The 21,894-nt window shown below is 39.1% G+C and overlaps 1 protein-coding gene across 1 annotated transcript; it reads right to left on the bottom strand.

Annotated features, from left to right (window-relative positions):
* Positions 1-954: 954 nt before the first annotated feature.
* LOC119734975 (protein canopy homolog 4-like) lies at positions 955-21,866 on the bottom strand. Its single transcript, XM_038208639.1, has 6 exons — positions 21,604-21,866; positions 18,509-18,629; positions 14,685-14,771; positions 3,587-3,719; positions 3,235-3,355; positions 955-1,570 (listed from the first exon to the last, which is right to left on the bottom strand). Exons 1-6 carry the CDS (start codon positions 21,731-21,733, stop codon positions 1,287-1,289), a joined length of 876 nt encoding a protein of 291 aa, XP_038064567.1. The 5' UTR covers positions 21,734-21,866; the 3' UTR covers positions 955-1,286.
* Between the last annotated feature and the right edge of the window lie 28 nt (positions 21,867-21,894).

Here is a 21,894-nt window from a genome sequence, read left to right on the forward strand (position 1 = left end):
ATTTTGCAAAAAGTTACCACAAGAGATAGTTACCATTTCTTTGCAGTTATTCTACTTGTGCGTCTGCACTTGGATTAATTTTGGCTGCGGAAAGTCATGCATTGACTTGAGTAAAGCTAGCCATGTAATTCTTTCGCGACCCAGTTGGCCCTGTAAAACTCACCGCTGCAGACCGTAAAACTTACTAACGACAGTCGACACTTGACAATTTGGGAAGTTTAACGGCTGTCCGCACTGGACTTAATTTGATTAACTTGACAACAATTTCTGTTAGTTTTACCAAAAAAGTTTAATGCGAACAACAACATCAAAAACTGTTGGTTGAAAATCACGCGCGAGTTTTCAGAACCATTACACTGTTTGCAATTTGTTAACTAAAGCTATGTTCGCATTGGACTTTTTTGGGTAAAAATAACGGAGACTGTTGTCAAGTTAACCAAATTAAGTCCAGTGCGAACAGCCGTTAAACTTCCCAAATTGTCAAGTGTTGACCTTCGATTGTGAGGTTTACGATCCGCAGTGGTAAGTTTTACAGTGCCAACTGGGTTGCGAAAAACTTACATTGTAAGTTTTACTTAACAAACGACTATTAGCGGGCTGAAATTAATCCAAGCGTGGATGTACGGTAGAATTACCACAATGGAGTGTTTCAAAATTAAGTAAGACGCGAACACAGCTAAAGTCACACAAAACTGCCAAGCTGGAAAATCGTTTATAACATTACGATCTCTGTATTCCACCTTGCTCACAAAAAAATCTGACGTTTCATTCTCATTATTTGAATGAACTTAATTGACTAGTTAATACCAAAAATGACCCAAGTCCAACTAATTTTCAAAAAGTGAAATTAGTCAAACGGGCACCAACCACAAAAATGTCATTCAAGCACAACTTAAAGTTATGGAAATGTTCAACCAAAGTTTTCTTCAAAAAAGACAATATCTTAATTTTTTCCAATTTATCTGACATCATTTCTTTCTCAAAGCCTGGTATGCTTTCAACTGTAAAATATCATAAGCTGCTGCGTGGACGATTGACAAAAATGGTGTTGCGTGAAATTTGGACGCAATGAAATACCAACCCATTAGTTGCATTGCACATGCGTGTGAGGATTATAGTCCAAAGACACCAGATTTCATAGCAGTCCAAATTTCATAGGACACTGGAATGATCTTCCCCCAAAATTATTGACATTTCATTACTGTATATTTGTTGACAACAACCAGTTTTCAGCTTCTAAAAAATCATGAAAATTGAGAGAAAAATTCATTTCAGATGAAAGAAATCTACAACTCATCTTTTTTCTTCTTTTTGGTTTTACTGGATTTAGTGGCCGATTTTGTCTTGCCGTTAGAACGTGTCTTTTTCCCTTTGCCCCTCTTTCCGGCTTTGACTTTCTTTCTGCTGCGCGTTTTTTTGACATTAGGTTTGGCGTTGGTCTGTTTTGGGACTGGTGTGGTCTCTGTCGTGGCTGATGGTGTGGTCTCTGATGGTGTGTCCGTATCCTCCTCGGACGGTTGTGCGTCTTGTTCGACTTTCTCGCTGCCCGTCCACACTTCATTCAGACATTCTGAATCGACCAAGAGAAATCACTTTCAATGATTGTGGAGTTTGGGCGGTTGGAAAGAGGGTTTGCAAGTGATTTTCATACCACAACTTTTTTTTAAATCAAAATATCAGAGATGTAATTCAAGCCATCATAAGTCACTCACAAGTCCTCACAAGTCAATAATAAGTCATCACAAGTCAATCACAAGTCCTCACATGTCAATAATAAGTCATCACAAGTCAATCACTAGTCCTCACATGTCAATAATAAGTCATCACAAGTCAATCACTAGTCCTCACAAGTCAATAATAAGTCATCACAAGTCAATCACTAGTCCTCACAAGTCAATAATAAGTCATCACAGGTCAATCACTAGTCCTCACAAGTCAATAATAAGTCATCACAGGTCAATCACTAGTCCTCACAAGTCAATAATAAGTCATCACAGGTCAATCACTAGTCCTCACAGGTCAATAATAAGTCATCACAAGTCATCTCAAGTCATCACAGGTCAATCACAAATCCTCACACGTCAATCACAAGTCATCACAAGTCATCACAAGTGAAACAAAAGTCATCACAAGTGAAGCAAAAGTCATCACAGGTTAATCACAAATAATCACAAGCCAATCATCAATGGTCAACTATAAGTCAATCACAAGCCATCACTGAGGCAAGGTATTTATTATATTGTTCTGACAATTTGACAACTCTGATATATTCCATGTTGATATGTAGGGGGGAAAAAAGAGTTCGGAAATTAGAAAGAGGACAAGACTGTGCAGTCACAAGTCAATTACAAGTCACTGGATGAATCATAATGAAGGAAAACCTTTGTCATAGGTCATTTGTGATTGATTGGAAAGGCCTAGTGGGGCTTTGACTGAAAGTCCAGTATTGAACTTTGCCCTTCATTGGCGTATTTTGGATGCGTTCGAGTAGCTCACCCGGATCGACTAGGGTAAAGGCATACGGGTTAGCCACGACAGCCGGGCTAATCGAACACTCCACCATCGTGCAGGCCATCGCGATCCTTACATGACGCCCATACATGTAGCAACGGCTGTAACCACTGCACTGACAAGGTGATGTATGCATATGCGCCTGGGTAATTCGTTTGAGATTTACTGTTTTTCTGTCACTTGAAGAAAAAAATAAGTTGAGCTGGAATTATAGCCTCTTTGAGTCGCAATGAACTCAATAAAAAAAAAGTACCTTTAGACTTACATGTAAATAAAGTTGATTTTTGAGTCCACTTCAGATTTCCAATGTCCAGCTGCCATATTTGTCCATTTCTTGGAAAATGAACAACACATGCGGTGGCTGACCCAGGTGAGCCCCGAGAATGACGTCAGAGCTAATCGAATGGCATGGGGTTGACCCGTGTCGACCCGGATGAGCTAAACGAACGCACCCATTATAAACACTGTATACTCAGTGTTGCCCGAGGGCTCCTGATAAAAAAATTCACACGCTTACTTGAGTGGGACTCGAACCTACAACCTCCTGCTTACTAGTGCAGACATCTTACCACTTGACCACCGAGGTTTAATGTGGTCGGCTGGCTGATTCGAATCTGATATAGCAGCGTGTACCGCAACCAAAGTATTTTGTAGGATTGAAGGCAATGCTAAAATCCATGGTGTACATGTACATGTATGTGATAAAAGAATTGAATACTGTACCATGCTCGTCTTTCTTCAGCACTCTCTGTACACACAGGTAGTCGACGAGACTTGTTTCTTGATTCGTCTTGAAGAACCAATTGCCAATGGCGTCCTCCTGCTCCTCAATCAACTGCTCACACTGAAGCACAAACATACGAGAACAGTCAATGAAATGCGAGTAATTGTATTTTACATTTCAAGTCGGGGAGACCACTAGGAATAGGGCTGTTCATTTCCGAATGAATTAATATTCGATAATTTGAAATGAGTTTGACCAAATATTCGAATATTCGAAACTCACTCATCAGGTTTTGCATCTTACATTGTGCCGCGCCGGTCAAAAGTTGTACCCGATCATTATTCCACTTACATGTTGTTTCATCCTCGTGACGGGAGCGGAGGGTTTCTCCCACATATCGTCAGGAATTCCCAGGTCGACTTTCACTCCTTTGGCCTGCAGTCCTCGTAAGGTATGCATGGTCTCAGACTGACCCTTGGAAAATCTGGCAAAAAAAAAATTGAGAAAAAAAATAAAATAAGATATTTCCAAGCCATCCAAGCGTGAAATATTTTTGATAAAAAGAGGCCATTTTTTTATTTCTTTACTCTTTTCTGAGGCAAATAACGGATTAGTCCATTGGTGGCAGAGCATTGTTCATAAGTCAGTCTAGACTTGAAATAAAGTCAGTAATTGGCCGGGTCTAGTTCGCCCACCGCGCATCGGCGTGGGCAGATACAGTATACCATCCCAGGGTATGCAGGAAGCGTGAGCTATAGCACTAACTCGCAGCGACGCTTTGTGCATCCTCGTCCCCAATATATTCGTGATTATATAACCGACATACAGATCCTTGTCATTTGATTGGTGGAACTCACATCACGTGACATTTGTTATTATACTGCCTTCACGCCGGGCTCAAAAAGTACTATCCGCCCATGGGGAATGGGAAATACTATTGAACAGTTAGGATCATTCTTGTTCCATGGCGCGGTGTTTGTGTGCCAATGCATTATGCATGCTGGTGTGCGCATTCAGCGTTGCGCGCAGCGCGTATTGTTCCAAAGAGCCAGCGCTACAGCGTTGGGTTCAAACATTTTCGTTAAGGGGTGGTTTGAAGAGAGAAATACATTTTCACCAATTTTGTATTGAAATAAAAGTTCAAATGTATCAAATAACAAGGATCTATATGTCAGTTATATAAAACAAATATTGAGTGGCTTTAAATTGTGAAATGGGATGAATATTATCGCTCGGTAAAATCTGGACTTTTCCAGTTCACTCGGCTTCGCCTCGTGAAATGGAAAAGTCCAGATTTTACCTTGCGATAATATTCATCCCATTCCACGCTGATCCACTCAATATTTGTATAATAGGTCAACATTAATTACTGACTTAAATAATCTGTTCTCGACTTTCTACACAACGTATGAGACTTGCTACCAGATTTGAACGGAGCAGTCTCTGATTGGTTACAGGCATGCATAAGAATTTAGAAAAAAACGAGGAAACGTATCCAAACCACACAAGACTTTGTACAGCGTTTTTAAATTTGTTATGGCATTCATGAGAAGTAACAAATGAGGAAATCAGCGGATCCGAGGAAAAGTTGCATGCCTGTGATTAAGAATCAGGAGAATATGAATATTCATTTCACACCTTAAAGCTTACACGTTTTAATTGTCACGTGCGTAAATACCGTACCGTACATGTTCTGTGTGTGGTGAATGGAATACAGCATGGAGCGAATCCCATTCCTGGAAGGGACAAAAGCTCATTCCTAGGCTGTTTGGTATCCCATCATATTATATCATTTGGTAGATTATATTTTATTATATTTTCTAATATATTATAATTATACCACCGAGTTTAATATTCTGATGAAAAATCTGATAAAAAAGAGCGAAGCATACACTGATTAAGAGAAAGATATCCCCACTCTAATAATGAATGCTTCCCGAGCAGTATAGAGCCATCATTGTATGGTGCTATCTATGGAAACATTAATGCACATGCAATTCACTGTGATGTGGGCATAAATGAATTTATCCGTCCGAAATCATATTACTCAAGTCTGCTAGTAAATATTGGAGGCAACGACAGACAAAACACGACTGCCTAGCGACTTGTTCGCAAGTCTAACGTCAGTCGGTAGCTGCTACATATTACATCTTTGAAATCCTTAAAAAGGGTAGTACATGTGCATGGCAATTAAAGCTAGAGTCCATCATTTGCAGCCATCCGAAAAGTAACTGGCGTAATTATTGTTGAAAAACATACTTGGTTGAAAGATAGTAAGGGGACTAAACTCCCTGTGAAATTATTCTTTCTGGCATGCTGTCATTTTGAAGTAATCAACGAAAGAAGGCCTTTCCAACGGTGCGTCTTAAGACGCACCGTAGGAAAATTTAAATTAGTAGTTCGTTTTGTTATTCGGCGAAGCGCGCGCAAGCATTGGCACGACGCACACGCGCGCGGGGTTGCTATCATTCGTCGGATTAGTGCGCGACATCGCGTATAGCTGCAATCGGCTCAGTGAGAACGCGTCTCGGACGCTGAATTCAGGCCCAATTAAAAACATGATTCAGCAACTTTTGATTTGAAATTGAGATCCTAAGAATGCTGTTTTTCTCGGAATATACAGCTGAAGCTGAGCTGAAACTTCATCAGGTTAGTTGTTCAGTATCCTTCATTAGATTTTGAACACTTTTGTTGCTTCAAACAAACAAAATGCACAAATTACAAATGATGGACTATATCTTTAAAGATGCATATAATTTGTATGTGATTGGCAGTGATTTGAACAACTCTAGGCTCACAATTCACTGTAGAGCTATTGACAGCTGTGTGTAGTCACCTCAGCTCTTGTGATCTCATAAAGCTCTTGGATCTCATAAAATATTACAACACAAATATTCACAATAACACTCGCAGGAATGTTGTCACAGAACAAATTGCCCCTCCCCCAGTGAAACATACCAATTAAAAGCATAACACTCACTAACACATTGCACAAAACAAAGCATTGGGTAGCTAAGTGGATAAGGAGGGAATTACTTCAACTGAAGTAGGTTGTCACAGTCAGCAAAGTACTGGCCTGTCAAATTCTTAATTTGTATGACAGCAATCTAATCACAGCCCCAGATGTAGGCCTACAATATTATTCACATGTCATGACATCCACCTAGCTTCACTTCACACTGTGACACGACGGCAAAGGGTTGACACTAATTAAATTTGCTGTGCACGAACCACTATGTGACAGCGCTAGTTGTTTGAGTTCAATGCCAAACGGCCTTTTCGCAGTCTCACACTATTGTCTCGCCTACCCATATTGAAATCAGCATGGGTCCAATCGAACACGGTTAGGCCAGGCATACTGTACACACTATCACCTTGCCATCTCTGTGAGGACCTGAAAACAAGACAGGTCCACACGATGCAGGTAGTGTGGACCTTCTGTGGCCTAAGCCAGGTCCACACAAGGTTTTCCCCTCTCTGGAAAACGACTTTAGGGGCATTTTGGGGATAGATTATCTATCGCAAAGTGAAGAGGAACACTCAAAAAAATCATGATTAAAAAAATTGGGTTGAAAGAGTGTTCACAGTGGGAGTAAGTTTTTATTTCCTCCAGTTTTTCTTAACTACACAAAGACAAAGGAATGTCCACACTAGGTATTAAGGTAGTGCCAACCTTGCTATCTCTGTGTGGACCTGAAACAAAACAGGTCCACACAGGATGCAGGTTGTGTGAACCTTCTGTGGACTAAGCCAGGTTCACACAAGGTTTCTTCCTCTCTGGAAAACAGCTTTTCTTAACTATACAACGACAAAGGAATGTCCACACTAGGTATATAAGGTAGTGCCAACCTTGCTATCTCTGTGTGGACCTCAAAACAAAACAGGTCCACACAATGCAGGTTGTGTGAACCTTCTGTGGACTAAGCCAGGTCCACACAAGGTTTCCCCCTCTCTGGAAAACAGCTTTAGGGGCATTTTTGGGTTAGGGTTATCTGTCGCAAAGTGCAGAGGAGCACTCAAGGAAATCACGATAAAAATATGGGTTAAATGATGGTGAGGAGTGCTAGGTGGCCTTGTGCTTAGGGCATTGGATTCGTACAGCTGCAGTTTGTGGGTTCGAGTCCAGCCTGGGCTCATGGTGCATGTGCCCTTGGGCAAGGCACTTTGTCACTCATTGCTTCTCTCCACCCAGGAGTAAATGGGTATCTGTGAGGGCAGAGATGGTTATTGTGATTGAATTAGCTTCCTTGCGCCTAACAGGCAGCATCCAGCTGCATACTCCCCAAGGAGCTGAAATTGTATTTGGAATGTTTCATGAGCCAAATGAGCAGGGGTAATAATGATGTAGCACCTTGAGCACGTACTTGCGCTTTAGAAATACCTACTACTGTATTATGATGTTATTACTATGCAAAGGGTATTCACAGTGAGAGTAAAATACATTTTGTTTCTGCGGTTTTTCTTAAGTGTACACGAAGACAAACGAATATCCACAATAAGGTAGGCTTGTGTGTGTACATTGGTAAGATGTCCATGTAGATTTTGAATTTTTCTTCCTCTGGTTCAGCTTCTTAACCCTCGTCTTGACCATGGTTGGATTTTCTCCAGGTATACACCGGCGGACTCGTTAGATTCTTGTACGGTAAAAGGGTTTACTTTCCCAAAATCTGTGTTGGACTCAATCAAGGGAGATTTTGGATGGTGTGAAAAGTCCAAATGATACAAAACATCAAATGTCATCCAATGAATATATGTACAAAAACAGATCTACAGAGAGACTTGGCATTCTTGAAATCAAAGTATTTAGAATGCAGGCTCAAATGTCACTGTGGATGTATTGCATATTAATACTGCAAAATCACTTATCACTGGGATAGGAATAGATTCAGTTGTTTTTTTTAAGGGGGGGGGGGGTTTGAGGTAGGGGCATTCTTACCCATGACCTATATAGGCCTACTACATGTACTTTCGTCCCTAAAGGAGTATATTTGTTTTTCAGATATTAAATTGGGTTTATATTTTTGGATACTGTCTGCATGAGGGCTGTTTGAAAAACAAAGATTCTTTTTGACCCAAACAAAAAACACACTAAAAAATTAACCAAAGAATAAAACAATACCAAAATTCCTCTTTTTAAAAAAAAATTTGCAAAGGAGGTGCAGTGTCCTCTTCTATTTGCCCATATCCAATTTCCATCCGTCCTAACCACTAATGGAAACCATCGACTCTCAGCAATATCGATTGGAACTCGGGAGATTGGCAATTCCACGCGATTGATTCACAGTGGGCTTTTATATCTAGCTATGAGTTGCCTAAAAAGGTAAAACAATGTTACTTCTATATTGCAGACTATGAGGCGACTTTAACACAAAAATTGCAGGAAAATTCCATGTCTATTTTTTTTCGTAACGTGAGTGACGACCAAAATAACACAAGTTTTTGAATATAGGTTGAATTTTTCTTTCCATTTTTGAGTACCCCTTACCCCAAGGTTGTTGCATGGCTGGTTTGATTCAGCTTGATCAAATACTTTGAAGCAGTGAGATGTCAAAGTAGCCTCATGGCATATAAATGTAGTGTGTATGACTGCCCAGATAATTTCTGCAGCAAGTTGAATAATCAAGTCAAAAATATATATGAAAAATACCCTTGTTATGCATTTGGTTGCAAAGGCACATAATTAAAGTTATTATTAGCCATGAAAGATGAATACTCTATATTTTTTTTCACGTTTTGTGGCCTGGATAAAACCTGCACAAATATTGACAGCATAAAGTATCCGAAGAATAGTTTTGAATTTCATATATTTCACCGAAAAAACATCTGAAGTGTAAACCTATACTCTATACACATACACACAAATGGCTCAATTTGAATGCATGGACTATATTGTCATCATAACACAATGGGAAGATTATTGAGGCATCGTCATAGCAACAGCGCGGCTCGTACCCATTAGGTATATTCCCCTGGCTATTATTTGGCATTTCATTGTACATGTATACTGGGAAGAAACAAATTACGTTGTACATTGAACAATATATTAACTAAGATACCTTACATCTGTAAAAGACTTTTTTTGTATTTGGAAATAAGATTAATAATAATAATAAGATAAAAAGAAATTTCATTGGCGATGTCTATATATAGGCCTAATGGGGGAGAAACAACAAAAACAGCTATAAGTGTGGTTTCTCAGTATGCTAACATCTGAAGTGCCTACGCACACGTCTTATGCAGAATTTCAATCTCATTCCTAAATAATTAACATCGTGATTGCATCAAATTTGAGATTTTTCTTTCTTTTCATTCTCTTACTGAGAATGACATCAATTTGTGTTCCGATGTACATGTATATTTACATGTGTTGATTGAGATCATTAAGACCCTAACTCCTTTGGCCTTTTTGCTAGGATGTAGCCTCAATCCTGCTAAATCCTCAAATTGGCCTCTTGGGAAAAAAGCATACATCTGATTCCTCCTACAAATTCCTCCATTATTTCTTGAATATGGTCCATTCAATTCAATTCAATTCAAGAAACATTTATTTCATACTCCTTTAGAGAAATACATCAATAAATATACAATATATATAAACAAACTGCCTGAATCCTGCAAAATGCTGCGGCAGTGACTGTCAATATGTTGAGGCTTGGCCAGTGACATCCTGGAGCAGTACGGAGGATTTCAAGCATAATCCAGGCCTATAGATATTTATGCATGGCTGAGCAAAAACAACACAAGGTCCGGCCCAAGACCTTGACATAGTGCATCCTACGAAATCAGTAAGTTACACACTGTTGCTATGTACAAAAACATGTAACCTTAATCCTCCAAGTTCCTCCACTTTGTCAAAGAGGATTTTGAAGGATTCAGGGCGGTTAGGTGAATTAATGTCACTTGGTTTATATTGCACTGCTTTCTCAAGTTTATACCTGAAATTTCTCTTATAAAAATGCATTCATCATTAGATTTGTATATTATCACAGTTCTAGTTGATTTGGGGGCATACGCATGTAATTTGCATACATTTGCTTAATAATACATCGCTATATGGTTTCCATGGAGCCCTACATGAGTAAATATTACTTGCAATATTTTTTTTAAATTTAACCAATTCTAACCAATTTGAAATTACAAATTGAGATTTATTTGTTCACATGTTTCTCTCCAATTATGTACACTCCCATCGACTCAAAATATATTGCTTTGAATATTTAATACTTAAATCTTAAGGCAGGATTGTAAAGAGCTTTACAACAAAGCTTAAAGGGGCATTACGTCCTGAAATGCACCCAATAGGGCCACAAAACACATTTATCTAAATGAAATGATGTTAATTGGAAAGAGCACGTTAAAGTAGGATATATAAACGTCCACACAACCATCATTTAAAAACTAGGCGTTTTTGTGTTAGTCTGGCGAGAACCATGCGAGAACGAATTTCGGGGGTCAAAAAATCAAGCTGTTATTTGGGTGCTAGTTGTGATTCCTGCCACACAGTGCATTGCATTCTGCGGACGTGCGAGAAACAACATTTGTGTATTGGTGCTGTGTGTATTATGTGACACACACACAACGTGTACCGTACATTGAATGGACACGGCTGGAAATACGTGTGCATATGCCACAAAAGGTCTGTCACGTCCAATGTACACAACCAGATTTGTTCGTCTTTTCTCGGGAACATTTTACATTAGGTTAGTTTCTTTCAACCAGACCTTTGACATAGGATAAGTAAACGATCCAAAATGTAAGATTTTTGGGGATTTCAGGACGTAATGCCCTTTAAAGAGGTTGTGGAATGCTCGAAGACATTTCCGTCATTTTTCGGGTATATGTAGCCTAAGGTGTGATGAAATAAAAACGACTATTGTGTCTGTCATGAAATGAGTACAAAAGGTACTTTTGAGAGCTGTTTTTCAGGTCCTGTTTCGACCCGAACGTGCAATTTGTGTAAAAGTCGGCGTTTGGGGCAGCAAACAAAACATAGTAAATCGTGACGTAATAAACAGGACTCCCGATGCAGCATAGTATAAACGAGTCCTGTTTATTACATCACGATTTTTCTCATTTTACGAAGAACCCGACGACTGTTGATTTCAATTATGCGCTCGCCGACCAACAAATTACTCGATGAATTTCAGTTTTATAAACATATAAACACACATTACAAAAGAATGGGACTTTGTCATTATAATATATATGGGTCTACTCAACAATAAAAAAATATAAAAAACAAAACGACTTTCAGCATTCCACAACCTCTTTAAATAATCAAAATTCACAGTGCAAGTCAAGCGCTGCCCTACAAAGAAAATAATCACAGCATTTATGCAGTGTTTGCTTGCATGACAATACCGTTCACTTCCATAGATTATCAATTATATCACAGATAGAACCTTGGAAACACAAGACACGTGTGATGTGGTGGGGTGGGGGGAGGGGAGGGATGCTGAAACATCAAGCACATATAGTCAATTATCTCGAGGACAGAACCTTGGAAAACGTCAGGTGTTGGAGGGAGGGGAAAACATCAAGCACGGTCACTGACTCGGTACATCTACGGTGCTGGTGATGAGGCACGTTCACGTACGGCACAATTCCAAAAAACGAGAAATGAAAACATGAACCAATTTGCTATGGGCAAAAGACGTAAATTTGCATGCCACTTTAGGAAATGTATGCGTACACGTACAAAGTGGTTTTATGGCAAATGCAGATACTAAGACAGTCGTGGGATCGGGAAATACTGTACATTTGTAGCAATTTGTAACAATCATTTCAAAACTAATACAGTGTCACTGGGGATTACATTGTGCATCACCGTACCATTCCCCCAGAGAATCTCAATATTAAAGTTGTTCTTTCTGTGCTATTTGAGTTTCTTTCCAAAAAAAACCCCCAGATGTTGTTTTAAACATGTTAAATGGCTCTTTTTCTAGCAATATAAAAGATTTTCACTTTGGAATAAGTACCAAACAATCTGTCGACGTTTAGATGTTGAATGTTTACTTTAAAAAATTTTAATTATTTGCAGCCTGACAAAAATTCAAGCATACACGTAAATCGTTTTGTGCATTATGGGCTCAAAAGCAATCCAAATTAACATGCATTGAAAACTACAAATAAAAAAGGAGCTTTTTCCGTTTATAGAAAACACACGAATTACAAATGTTTTTCAGAAAAAACAAAACCCTGATAATGATGTCGAAGAGCCACTTCAACAAGGATATTTAGCTCCCTAAATTACATCCATTAAGATCAAATCATTGTCTAAAATGCGATCTTAGAACAAAACAAACTACACACTAACTGGACACATTATCTGTTCAAAAATCACAAATACATGCAATGTGGGCAACATCTGGGCTTAATCTCAGGCAAAATATGTACTTACGAAGGGCTTAAGGAATGATAAAAAAATAAAAGCAAAAAAGGGGAAAATCAGACGATTAGGCTTAAATTTAATCCAAACATCTTGGACAAGACTAATGACAGCATTTACAATGGCTGTTTGTGTATTCAATTCAATGCAATAAAACATTTATTTCCACTCTGTGGAGGCATCATCTGAAAAAGCCGAAGCTTGTGGTGGATGTACCCAACAATACAAGACAAAACAAGGCAAACAACACTAATAATAGAATTTAGAAATAATAACAATAGTTAAATATATATGTGTAAAGGTACCACTAAGGAGACACGTTATCGTAATTTCTTTGCACGATGTGAGACATCGGTCATTAGGGAGACATTTTCATGTCTCCCTAATGTCACAGCCCTCTTTAGAGGCACAATTTTGCTGTCGCAATTAGGTTATATTTGTTGCTCGTGGTCTAATTAGTAAACATACCGAAATTCATGGGAAAAGGACAAGGGAATATTGGGTTAGGGCACGTTTAAATTTTGTGCACAAGTCTATGGGGATGTCTCCCAAATGTCCAATCCAGGGTAATAAGTATAACGGTTAAACAAAGTAGACACGATAATAAATAACATATCAATAGCGGCTAAGCCAACTTAATAATAAATCAGGTATTCTGAGAATTAAGTAGGAATGTTTTTAGTTTATATTTGAATGTATTCTTGAGGGCCGATTAGTTATAGACGGTGAAAGATAGTTCCAGTTTTTTGGTCCAGAGAAAGAAATGGCATGAATGGTATGTTGAGAAAGGGTTGTTCTGGCTTGAGGTATGTAATTTGGATGAGGACCTAGTATTATAATGATGTATGGCTCTATTAAAGCCAGAGTCCATCATTTGCAGCTATACAAAAAGTAACTGGCGTAATTATTGTTGAAAAACACACTTGGTTGAAAGATAGTAAGGGGACTAAACTCCCTGTGAAATAATTCTTTCTGGCAAGCTGTCATTTTGAAGAATTCAACAAAAGAAGGTCTTTCCAACGGTGCGTCTTAAGAAGCACCGTAGGAAATTCAAATTAGTAGTTCATTTTGTTATTCGGCGAAGCGCACGCAAACATTGGCACAACGCACACGCAGTTGCTATAATTCGTCGGATCAGTGCGTGACATCGCGTAGCTGCAATCGGCTCAGTAAGAACGTGTCTCGGGCGCTGAGTTCAGGCACAATTCAAAACATGATTCAGCAACTTTTGATTTGAAATTGAGATCCTAGAATGTTGTTTTTCTCGAAGTATACAGCTAAAGCTGAGCTGAAACTTCATCAGGTTAGTTGTTCAGCACCCTTCTTTAGATCTTGAGCACTTTTGTTGCTTCAAACGAACAAAATGCACAAATTACAAATGATGGACTATACCTTTAAATTGAAAAAGGTTGTGTAACGATTCAGGAAGTTGGTCATTTACAAATTTATACATAAAAAATCTTGTTGAAAGACATTAATATTAGTACAAGAGACAAAAGCTTTTGTTTCCTAAATAAAGGAGATTGATTTTGGTTACATTTATGAAACAGTTTTGGATCACCTCCGCCTGCCATTTTGAAAATGTTTCTGTCCGACTTTCTTCGGAATCGTGCGGGAACTCTAAAAACTCTTTCATAGGTAGAATAGCAATTCATTTACTTCAAACACAATTAAGCTGTGAGTGTCTTGTATCAACCTTGATAAGTTGTGCAGTAACAGGCTCCACGACAATCACGACTTGCTTGTAAAATAGGTCATTTTTCAGTCGCTACGCCACAATTTACGCCAACTAAAATGATTGCGCAGGTTACGCTATAATTTGCTGCACAACTCGTGGACTTTTGTGAATTTGCCGTTACTGAAATGTTGCACAGCGGGAATTGTTGGGCAGCTTGCGCAACAAATTGTGGCGCAAGTGGAATATGCCATTGCGAACAGTTTCTTGAAATCGGCTACAGAAGTTGATAGATATTTCCAGTGCCCCCAGGGTGGGGATGGGGGAGGGGGTGTGGGATGGTGGGGGTGGGGGTGGGAGGGGGCATTTATTTCCAGCTAACTTACCTTCGCGAGGAAGCTCTTTCGGCATGTATGTTGTATTGCAGAATTCTCTCACAGACATCGTCCAAAGCTTCAATCAGACGAAGCTCTCTGATATGAAAAAAAACAGGGGAAAAGTACATTTAGAGCCAAGTGCTTCTTAACTTTAAAACTAAGAACAAACACAAGAATTTTATAGACAAAATTGGTCTTGAGGGTTAATATCCATAGAGCCTGAAAGTTCACCCCTGGTGGCCGCTTCCGGAACCCTTGAATAGGAAAATTAAAGTCCACAAATTTAAAATTTGCATTTATTTTTGGTACTTCGAAAAAGGCCTAAAAATTTTTAAAAGGAAACTTTTTTACTAGCATCTCAATTTATGGAAACTGAAAAATCACCTGACGTGAACAATAATTTAAACGTATCATGCCAAAAACTGACCTCTCACTTTTAAAAATCTAAAATACATGTACATGTGTACTAGTGGAACTCGGTGTACTCGTACACGAAGATGAAAATTTATGGAATAATTTTGTGGCGGTCATTGGCTGAAAACTGAAATTTAAAAGGAGACTAAAATGTTTTTTATTACAATTTGTTTAATAAACTTGAAAGACTTGTTAGCATTTTTTTGTAACAAAAAAATCCAAAAAGCCAGCCCAACTTTAATCTAGAAACCATCGGCTGTAGGCAGGTAAATCTTTATGTCGTACAGTTTCGTTCTCACTCAAGTCCCGATGTGAAAACAAACGAGAACGAACAATGAGACTAGGAACAGAAATGCCGGATGTGAAAGGTCGTTAGTAAAATTCGTTTGTATCCATCTCCAAGTGATTTCTCATCATTTTTTTTTGAGGTATACCAAGATAAAAATTCCAACATGAAATGTTTCTTGGGGTGATTACGGTTAAAAATCATTCCGTCAAAAATTACAGCAAGAAAAAGGGCAACCTACATGTAGTGTAAAATGCCCATAGGCAAGCCGCGCGAGGATTCCGGAAGCTAGCGTGTGACCTTTTACTTTCAGGTTCTACATGTATTGACACAGCTGCATTTTTAGGTAATTTTGTTCAGGGCGCTTACTCCAGAAGACGATACATGCGTGAGAAGATCATTTTCCAAATGTCAAGCTGGCCACTTGGGAATGTTCCTCCCACTCAAAGACTGGATTATCCTGGACAATTGCGCTTGGTTTGATATTATACATTTTGCATTTTCAAGGTAAAAAACAAGTACCGTATGCAGAATTACACACGAACCCTACTTCGTATCATCAGCAAAAAGTGAAAAAATTTTGCTCCCCACACATTCTTTTATACAATTTTTATTGAAAAATATACAGTTTCAGGTAAAATGTTTCTAATTCAATTGTCTCAGTGACTTGTGTTCCACAGGTTGGGGCCATTTCAATTCAATATAACAAATGCAAATGCTACATTATTCATTCACATTCATTTTGTACAGTTTCCAATTTAAACGCATGCACAAATAAGACCGATGATGTCAACCAGTGTGTGCATTGTTCACATTAGTTCAGCCTCCTGCTGTCTGAACAGCCACAGACAGTCAATACAAATCAATCCTCTCCCCTGCCATGCCTTTTACACAGGCTAGTCACCAACAGTTAGATCATGTTTCTACATGTAGCAAGCACTGTGACTAGTCAAATTCAGTCAATAGACAAAAGCAGGCAAGTGGTAGGCACAGCTGCCTTATCAATCACCTACAGTCAAAGCATAGCTGTATCAAGTTACATAAACAGTCACAGCCAGTCAATCCTGCTTCATGTAGGCTGGGAGCTCTTTAACTGTTGAAAACATTCACTTGATTGATTTTGACTGAAAGGACAACTTTGCACTGTATGTATGTTTGCATAGGAGGGCTGAACAGTTTTTTCTCTTCTATCTACACATACATGTGTCTTTCACAATTCAAATGAAATGTGAACACTTCAATTCTTGGTTTCTTTTCCTTTTTTCCTTTTTTTTTTATGATCCCCACCTTAAGTGGCTCTTGGCGATGTATTTTGGTGATACCAGAAAATTTTTTTTTAAGGTTCTCATAATTTTTTTAGCCTCTGAAGTAGAGTCGGTTGGTTGGCCAAAAAAATCTGAAGGAAAAAACTGCAGTTGTTCACACCCTTATAGATGGCTGAATTAAATGATGCAAATACGCACTTTGCATCGTTCAATTTAGCCATCTACCGGAATACTTGAATGACTTGAAGGACTCATTAGCATTTACAAAGAAAATCTAAAGTGACTGCTGATAAGTGACTGCTGCGTTCAAGCCATCCCGACTAAATCTAGAACCCATCGGTTGTAGGAAGGTATGTTTGCGTCAAAATACACTTTCGTTCTCATGCAAGAAGTCCAAGGAATGAAAATGCCGGATGTGAAAGGTCGTAAGTAAAATTCATTTTTACCCATCTCCAAATGATTTCTTATCATTTTTTTCCTTGAGGAATACCAAGATAAAATTCCAACAGATAGTCCCCCTACCCAAAGATTATTGTCACCACGTTTGGTTGGGAGTGAAGTCTGACTTTTCACATGACAGCACTTTTCAGTTTAACTAACCAAAAACACCAATGACCTCATTTGACCCCTAGATGACCTTTGACCTCAAATGTCTCAAGTCATCTGAAGTCCCCCTACCCAAAGATTATTGGCACCAAGTTTGGTTGAGATTGAAGTCTGACTTTTCATATGACAGCACTAAACAGTTAAAGGGAAAATACATCATTTGCAAACATCAAAAAATAAAACTACCAAATCATTTTGAAATACCTTGCTGGACTGTTAGTGAATGACAGTGTAAAGCATCCTGTAAAATCATGGCACCTGGTATACTGCCATTTTCAAGAAAAGTGGTATTTTTGTATCAATTTCCAACGCTGATCGGCCGACCAGCGTTGGAAAAAAACTGGCTTTTTTCAAATACTGGCCCCAGTTGACCATCGCACTTGTTTACAATCCATTACACACCTATGAACGGGTACAAGCCAGCTAGACTGGTTCACTGACCTTACAATTCCCCAATGTATGTAAACTGCTCTGTTTCTTCTTATATGGAGTCAGGGAACCAGACTACAGGAAAATGATCGTTTTTCTTGGTTTTTATAGCTTTTTCGAACCCAAAACCTCAAAAAAGTCAGTGTAACTATATTTGCTATATATTTCCAACCCCCCAATTCCATCCATTTCTGAAAATTACAGCAAAAGCAAATGATGTATATTCCCTTTAATCTAACCAAAATGGAACATATGGACAGACGGAATACACTATCGCAATATCCCCCTTTCTTGGCTAAAACCTGGGGGATAAAAACCAATAAAAAAATTAATAAATAAACACATTTCTGCTGGTATCAACACAAAAGGGATCTGCAAAAAGGAACCTGATGAAGTCATAAATTTGATTTTTATTCTGCTTGAGGATAAGGCCAAAAAAAAAGTCTCCGGTTTCTGGTATGGAGCTTGCCCAAAAAGTGGTGCGGCGACGCGGCTTTTTTTTTTTTTTTACCTGATTTTTTTGCTTCAAATGACTGATGACTGCAAATGGTGCCCGACTAAACTTAGTGCAAATATACGGGAGTCCAGAGAGGCCACATAAAGCTTATTCTCGACCATAACCCAATCTAAAAACACGTTTAAATTGTGCAGCAGCAGGATTCCAGTCAAACCAGTGAGTTTGGCGGTTTTGAGACATCATCTTTCATTGAAAAAAAAACTTTTTCATTTTGCCGACGCGCATGACCACGGCGACACGCGCGCATACCAGAAACCGGAGACTTTTTTTTTTGGGCCTAAGACACAAATCTATTTTATAAATTCCAAAAACTTACGATTTGTGGTACTTGATTTCCTTCTTCTGCTTGTCAAATTGATGGCCTATCCGGAGAACTTCTTTTTTCTTGCCTGTTTCTTTCATTGTTTCTTGCAATTCCTGGGCCACAAACTTGCAAACTACAGGGAAAAAAATATGTAAATGATAATATTTACTAAAGAATGTAAATAAAACTGAATAAATAAATGACAGGTCCGATGTAAACTTTACAAACTTCCAAGTAAATTTCTTTTTTACAAATTCAAAATAAATAAGTTTTAAAGTACATGTACAATGTGCATGTCTCTGTTCACTGTTGAGAGATTTTTCCCTTTTAATAATTTTTCAAGCTCTGGATATTAAATTCCAGTCACAAACAATGAAAGCATGGAACCAGATGAAGAGTCGTCATTTATTATTAAAATGTTTACCGCGAGGAATCTTCCTCTGGTTCCGCTCTGGTTCTTGATGTGAATTTGTGTTAAATTAAAGAGATGGGAATCGGACCTACTGGTAAAACAATCTCACACTTTATTTCCCTTTAAAACAAATCAGCCGTAACCCTATTTTCAATTACTATTGTTACAGCGCTGTAAAAACACACCAGAACGTATAACATTTAGGCCTAGTCCGAGTAACTTGGACCCAACTTATCGCCTTTTTAACATTCGGACATGGTCTGGCGATAGTAGGGTCCAAGCCAATTCATATATGCCGAGCAACACCGCCCAACAAAAACATCAGATTTCACCCTCAAAATTGCCTACAAATTACTAGATATGCCACCTGAGGTACAAGTAGACATCGATGATTTAGATGGTTGGAGTCGGGAACTACATGTAGCTTGAACTGGTTTCCGCCCATTAAAGCTGCCCTAGTTCCCGACTCCCTATTATCGTTCGAAATGCACTAGTGTTTACTATCGCGATCCAGTCTACTCATTATCATAATCGATGCATCGCGCGCGCTCGGTAACGGAATTGCACTCGGGATACGGGGACCATCGAATGTACGCTGGGCATGAAGACCACATCGCATCGTTCAAACGTTAACACGAGTCGGAAATTTAACGTGTTCACGATCGCGAGGGGAGCTCTCGGAATTGAACGGGAAATTTCACTTTTCATCTGGATCGTAAGTAAACTTCAGTACAACCAGCCATCTAAATCATCGATGTCTACTTGTACCTCGGGTGGCGTATCTTGTAATTTGTAGGCAATTTTGAGGATTTTTGTTGGGCAATGTTGGGTTTTTGGGTCAAGGACAAAATTGTGTTGCTCGGCATGCATGTATACGGATTAGCTTGGACCCTACTATCGCCAGACCATGTCCGAATGTTAAAAGGGCAATAAGTTGGGTCCAAGTCACTCGCACTATTTTAGGCCATGAGAATGAAAGTTTTAGATTTGCGTCCGAATATCTTCCAGATGACAGGTGGCATTTTTTCATCGTTCATCATTCACTATTTTTGTGAAAAAATCGATCTCTTGACCGTCTCCTAAATCTTGGCAGTGGTGGATGCCGTTGCACGCCGCGCCACGAGTCTAGAACATGACAGCAGGTCCGAGACTACAACGGCATGAATAGCAGACCTCAGATCCCATTCAATCATTGAAAAATCTGACAAATATCGCCATCCACTTAAACGTTAAAATTAGCTTGAGTAACTCCAGCTGACATGCTCATAATATTCATTCACATGTGAATGAATATGAGCATGTCAGCACTCCAGCTGACATGCTCATATTCATTCACATGTGAATGAATATGAGCATGTCAGCTGGAGTTACTCAAGCTACGTTGGGTCCAAGTTATTCGGACTAGATCATGTGATCCATCCAACAGTTTCAGGCAAATCAGTAAAATATTACTTTTTTATTAGTGTGAAAATATCGATTGGAAATAGGCCTACTCAACTCGATCATAAATACTTTTTCAAACATAGGCCTATGCCATGTTTTCCAATGTCGATCAATGATGGTAGAGATTAATCTTTTACGAAGCTTCACCTCATGGTATAAGAATGGGAGCAGTATTTGTTATATCATAAAAATATGTAGTCCGAGTAACTTGGACCCAACTTATCGCCTTTTTAAAAATTTGGACATGGTCTGGCGATAGTAGGGTCCAAGCCCATTCCGAGACCTAGACAACACAGTCACTGACAGTCCCAAAAACCAACATTTTCCAACAAAAAACATCAGATTTCACCTTCAAAACGGCCTCCAAATTACTAGATATGCCACCTGAGGTACAAGTAGACATCGATAATTAAGATGGTTGTACTGAAGTTTACTTACGATCCGGAAAAAAAGTGAAATTTTCCGTTCATTTCGGAGAGCTCCCCTCGCGATCTTGAACACGTTAAATTTGCGATCGTGTTTAAAGTTTGAACGACGCGATTTCTTCTACATGCCCAGCGTACATTCGATGGTCCCCGTATCCCGAGTGCGATTCCGTTACCGAGCGCGCGCGATGCATCGATTATGATAATGATCACGTTTGTAAACACATACATGTGCATTTCGAACTGTAAAAGGGAATGGGAACCAGCTTGAACTGGTACCCGCTATGAAAGCTGCGCTAGTTCCCGACTCCCTATTATCGTTTGAAATGCACATGTGTTTACAAACGTGATCCAGTCTACTCATTATCATAATCGATGCATCGCGCGCGCTCGGTAACGGAATCGCACTCGGGATACGGGGACCATCGAATGTACGCTGGGCATGTAGAAGAAATCGCGTCGTTCAAACTTTAAACACGATCGCAAATTTAACGTGTTCAAGATCGCGAGGGGAGCTCTCCGAAATGAACGGAAAATTTCACTTTTTTTCCGGATCGTAAGTAAACTTCAGTACAACCATCTTAATTATCGATGTCTACTTGTACCTCAGGTGGCATATCTAGTAATTTGGAGGCCGTTTTGAAGGTGAAATCTGATGTTTTTTGTTGGAAAATGTTGGTTTTTGGGACTGTCAGTGACTGTGTTGTCTAGGTCTCGGAATGGGCTTGGACCCTACTATCGCCAGACCATGTCCAAATTTTTAAAAAGGCGATAAGTTGGGTCCAAGTTACTCGGACTAAAAAATATGCAAGAAATCTCCGGCCTACCTTCACATTTCGATGGATCTCGATGCGGGTTCGTTTGGTCCTGCGGATCCAAGTCCCCAGAGAAACCACTCCACACCAAAAACAGCACCAGAAAAACAGCCAAACGCCACCCTGTACTCATCTCAAACATCTTCTGGACATTGCCTCTCAAAATCGAACATCTACAGACAAATTTAAGTAGCTATTTCCGCTTCAAAATACCACCTTACGTCGTCCGCTGTGGGAAAACCCCTCAGTTTATTGTAAACAATATGGTCAGGTGTTCCAAACGACACATTTGCATAACGCACG

Source organism: Patiria miniata, unplaced genomic scaffold (assembly GCF_015706575.1).
Source record: "Patiria miniata isolate m_02_andy unplaced genomic scaffold, ASM1570657v1 HiC_scaffold_28, whole genome shotgun sequence".
Classification (NCBI taxonomy): Eukaryota; Metazoa; Echinodermata; class Asteroidea; order Valvatida; family Asterinidae; genus Patiria; species Patiria miniata.

Excerpts from the sequence above, each read along its gene's own strand:
- LOC119734975 (XM_038208639.1), bottom strand. The coding sequence starts at position 21,733 with ATGTTTGAGATGAGTACAGGGTGGCGTTTGGCTGTTTTTCTGGTGCTG. Across the intron at positions 18,630-21,603 it reads AGATCCATCGAAATGTGAAG|TTTGCAAGTTTGTGGCCCAG; the intron begins GTAGGCCGGAGA and ends TTTTCCCTGTAG. Across the intron at positions 3,720-14,684 it reads GAAAGAGCTTCCTCGCGAAG|ATTTTCCAAGGGTCAGTCTG; the intron begins GTAAGTTAGCTG and ends TTTTTTTGCCAG.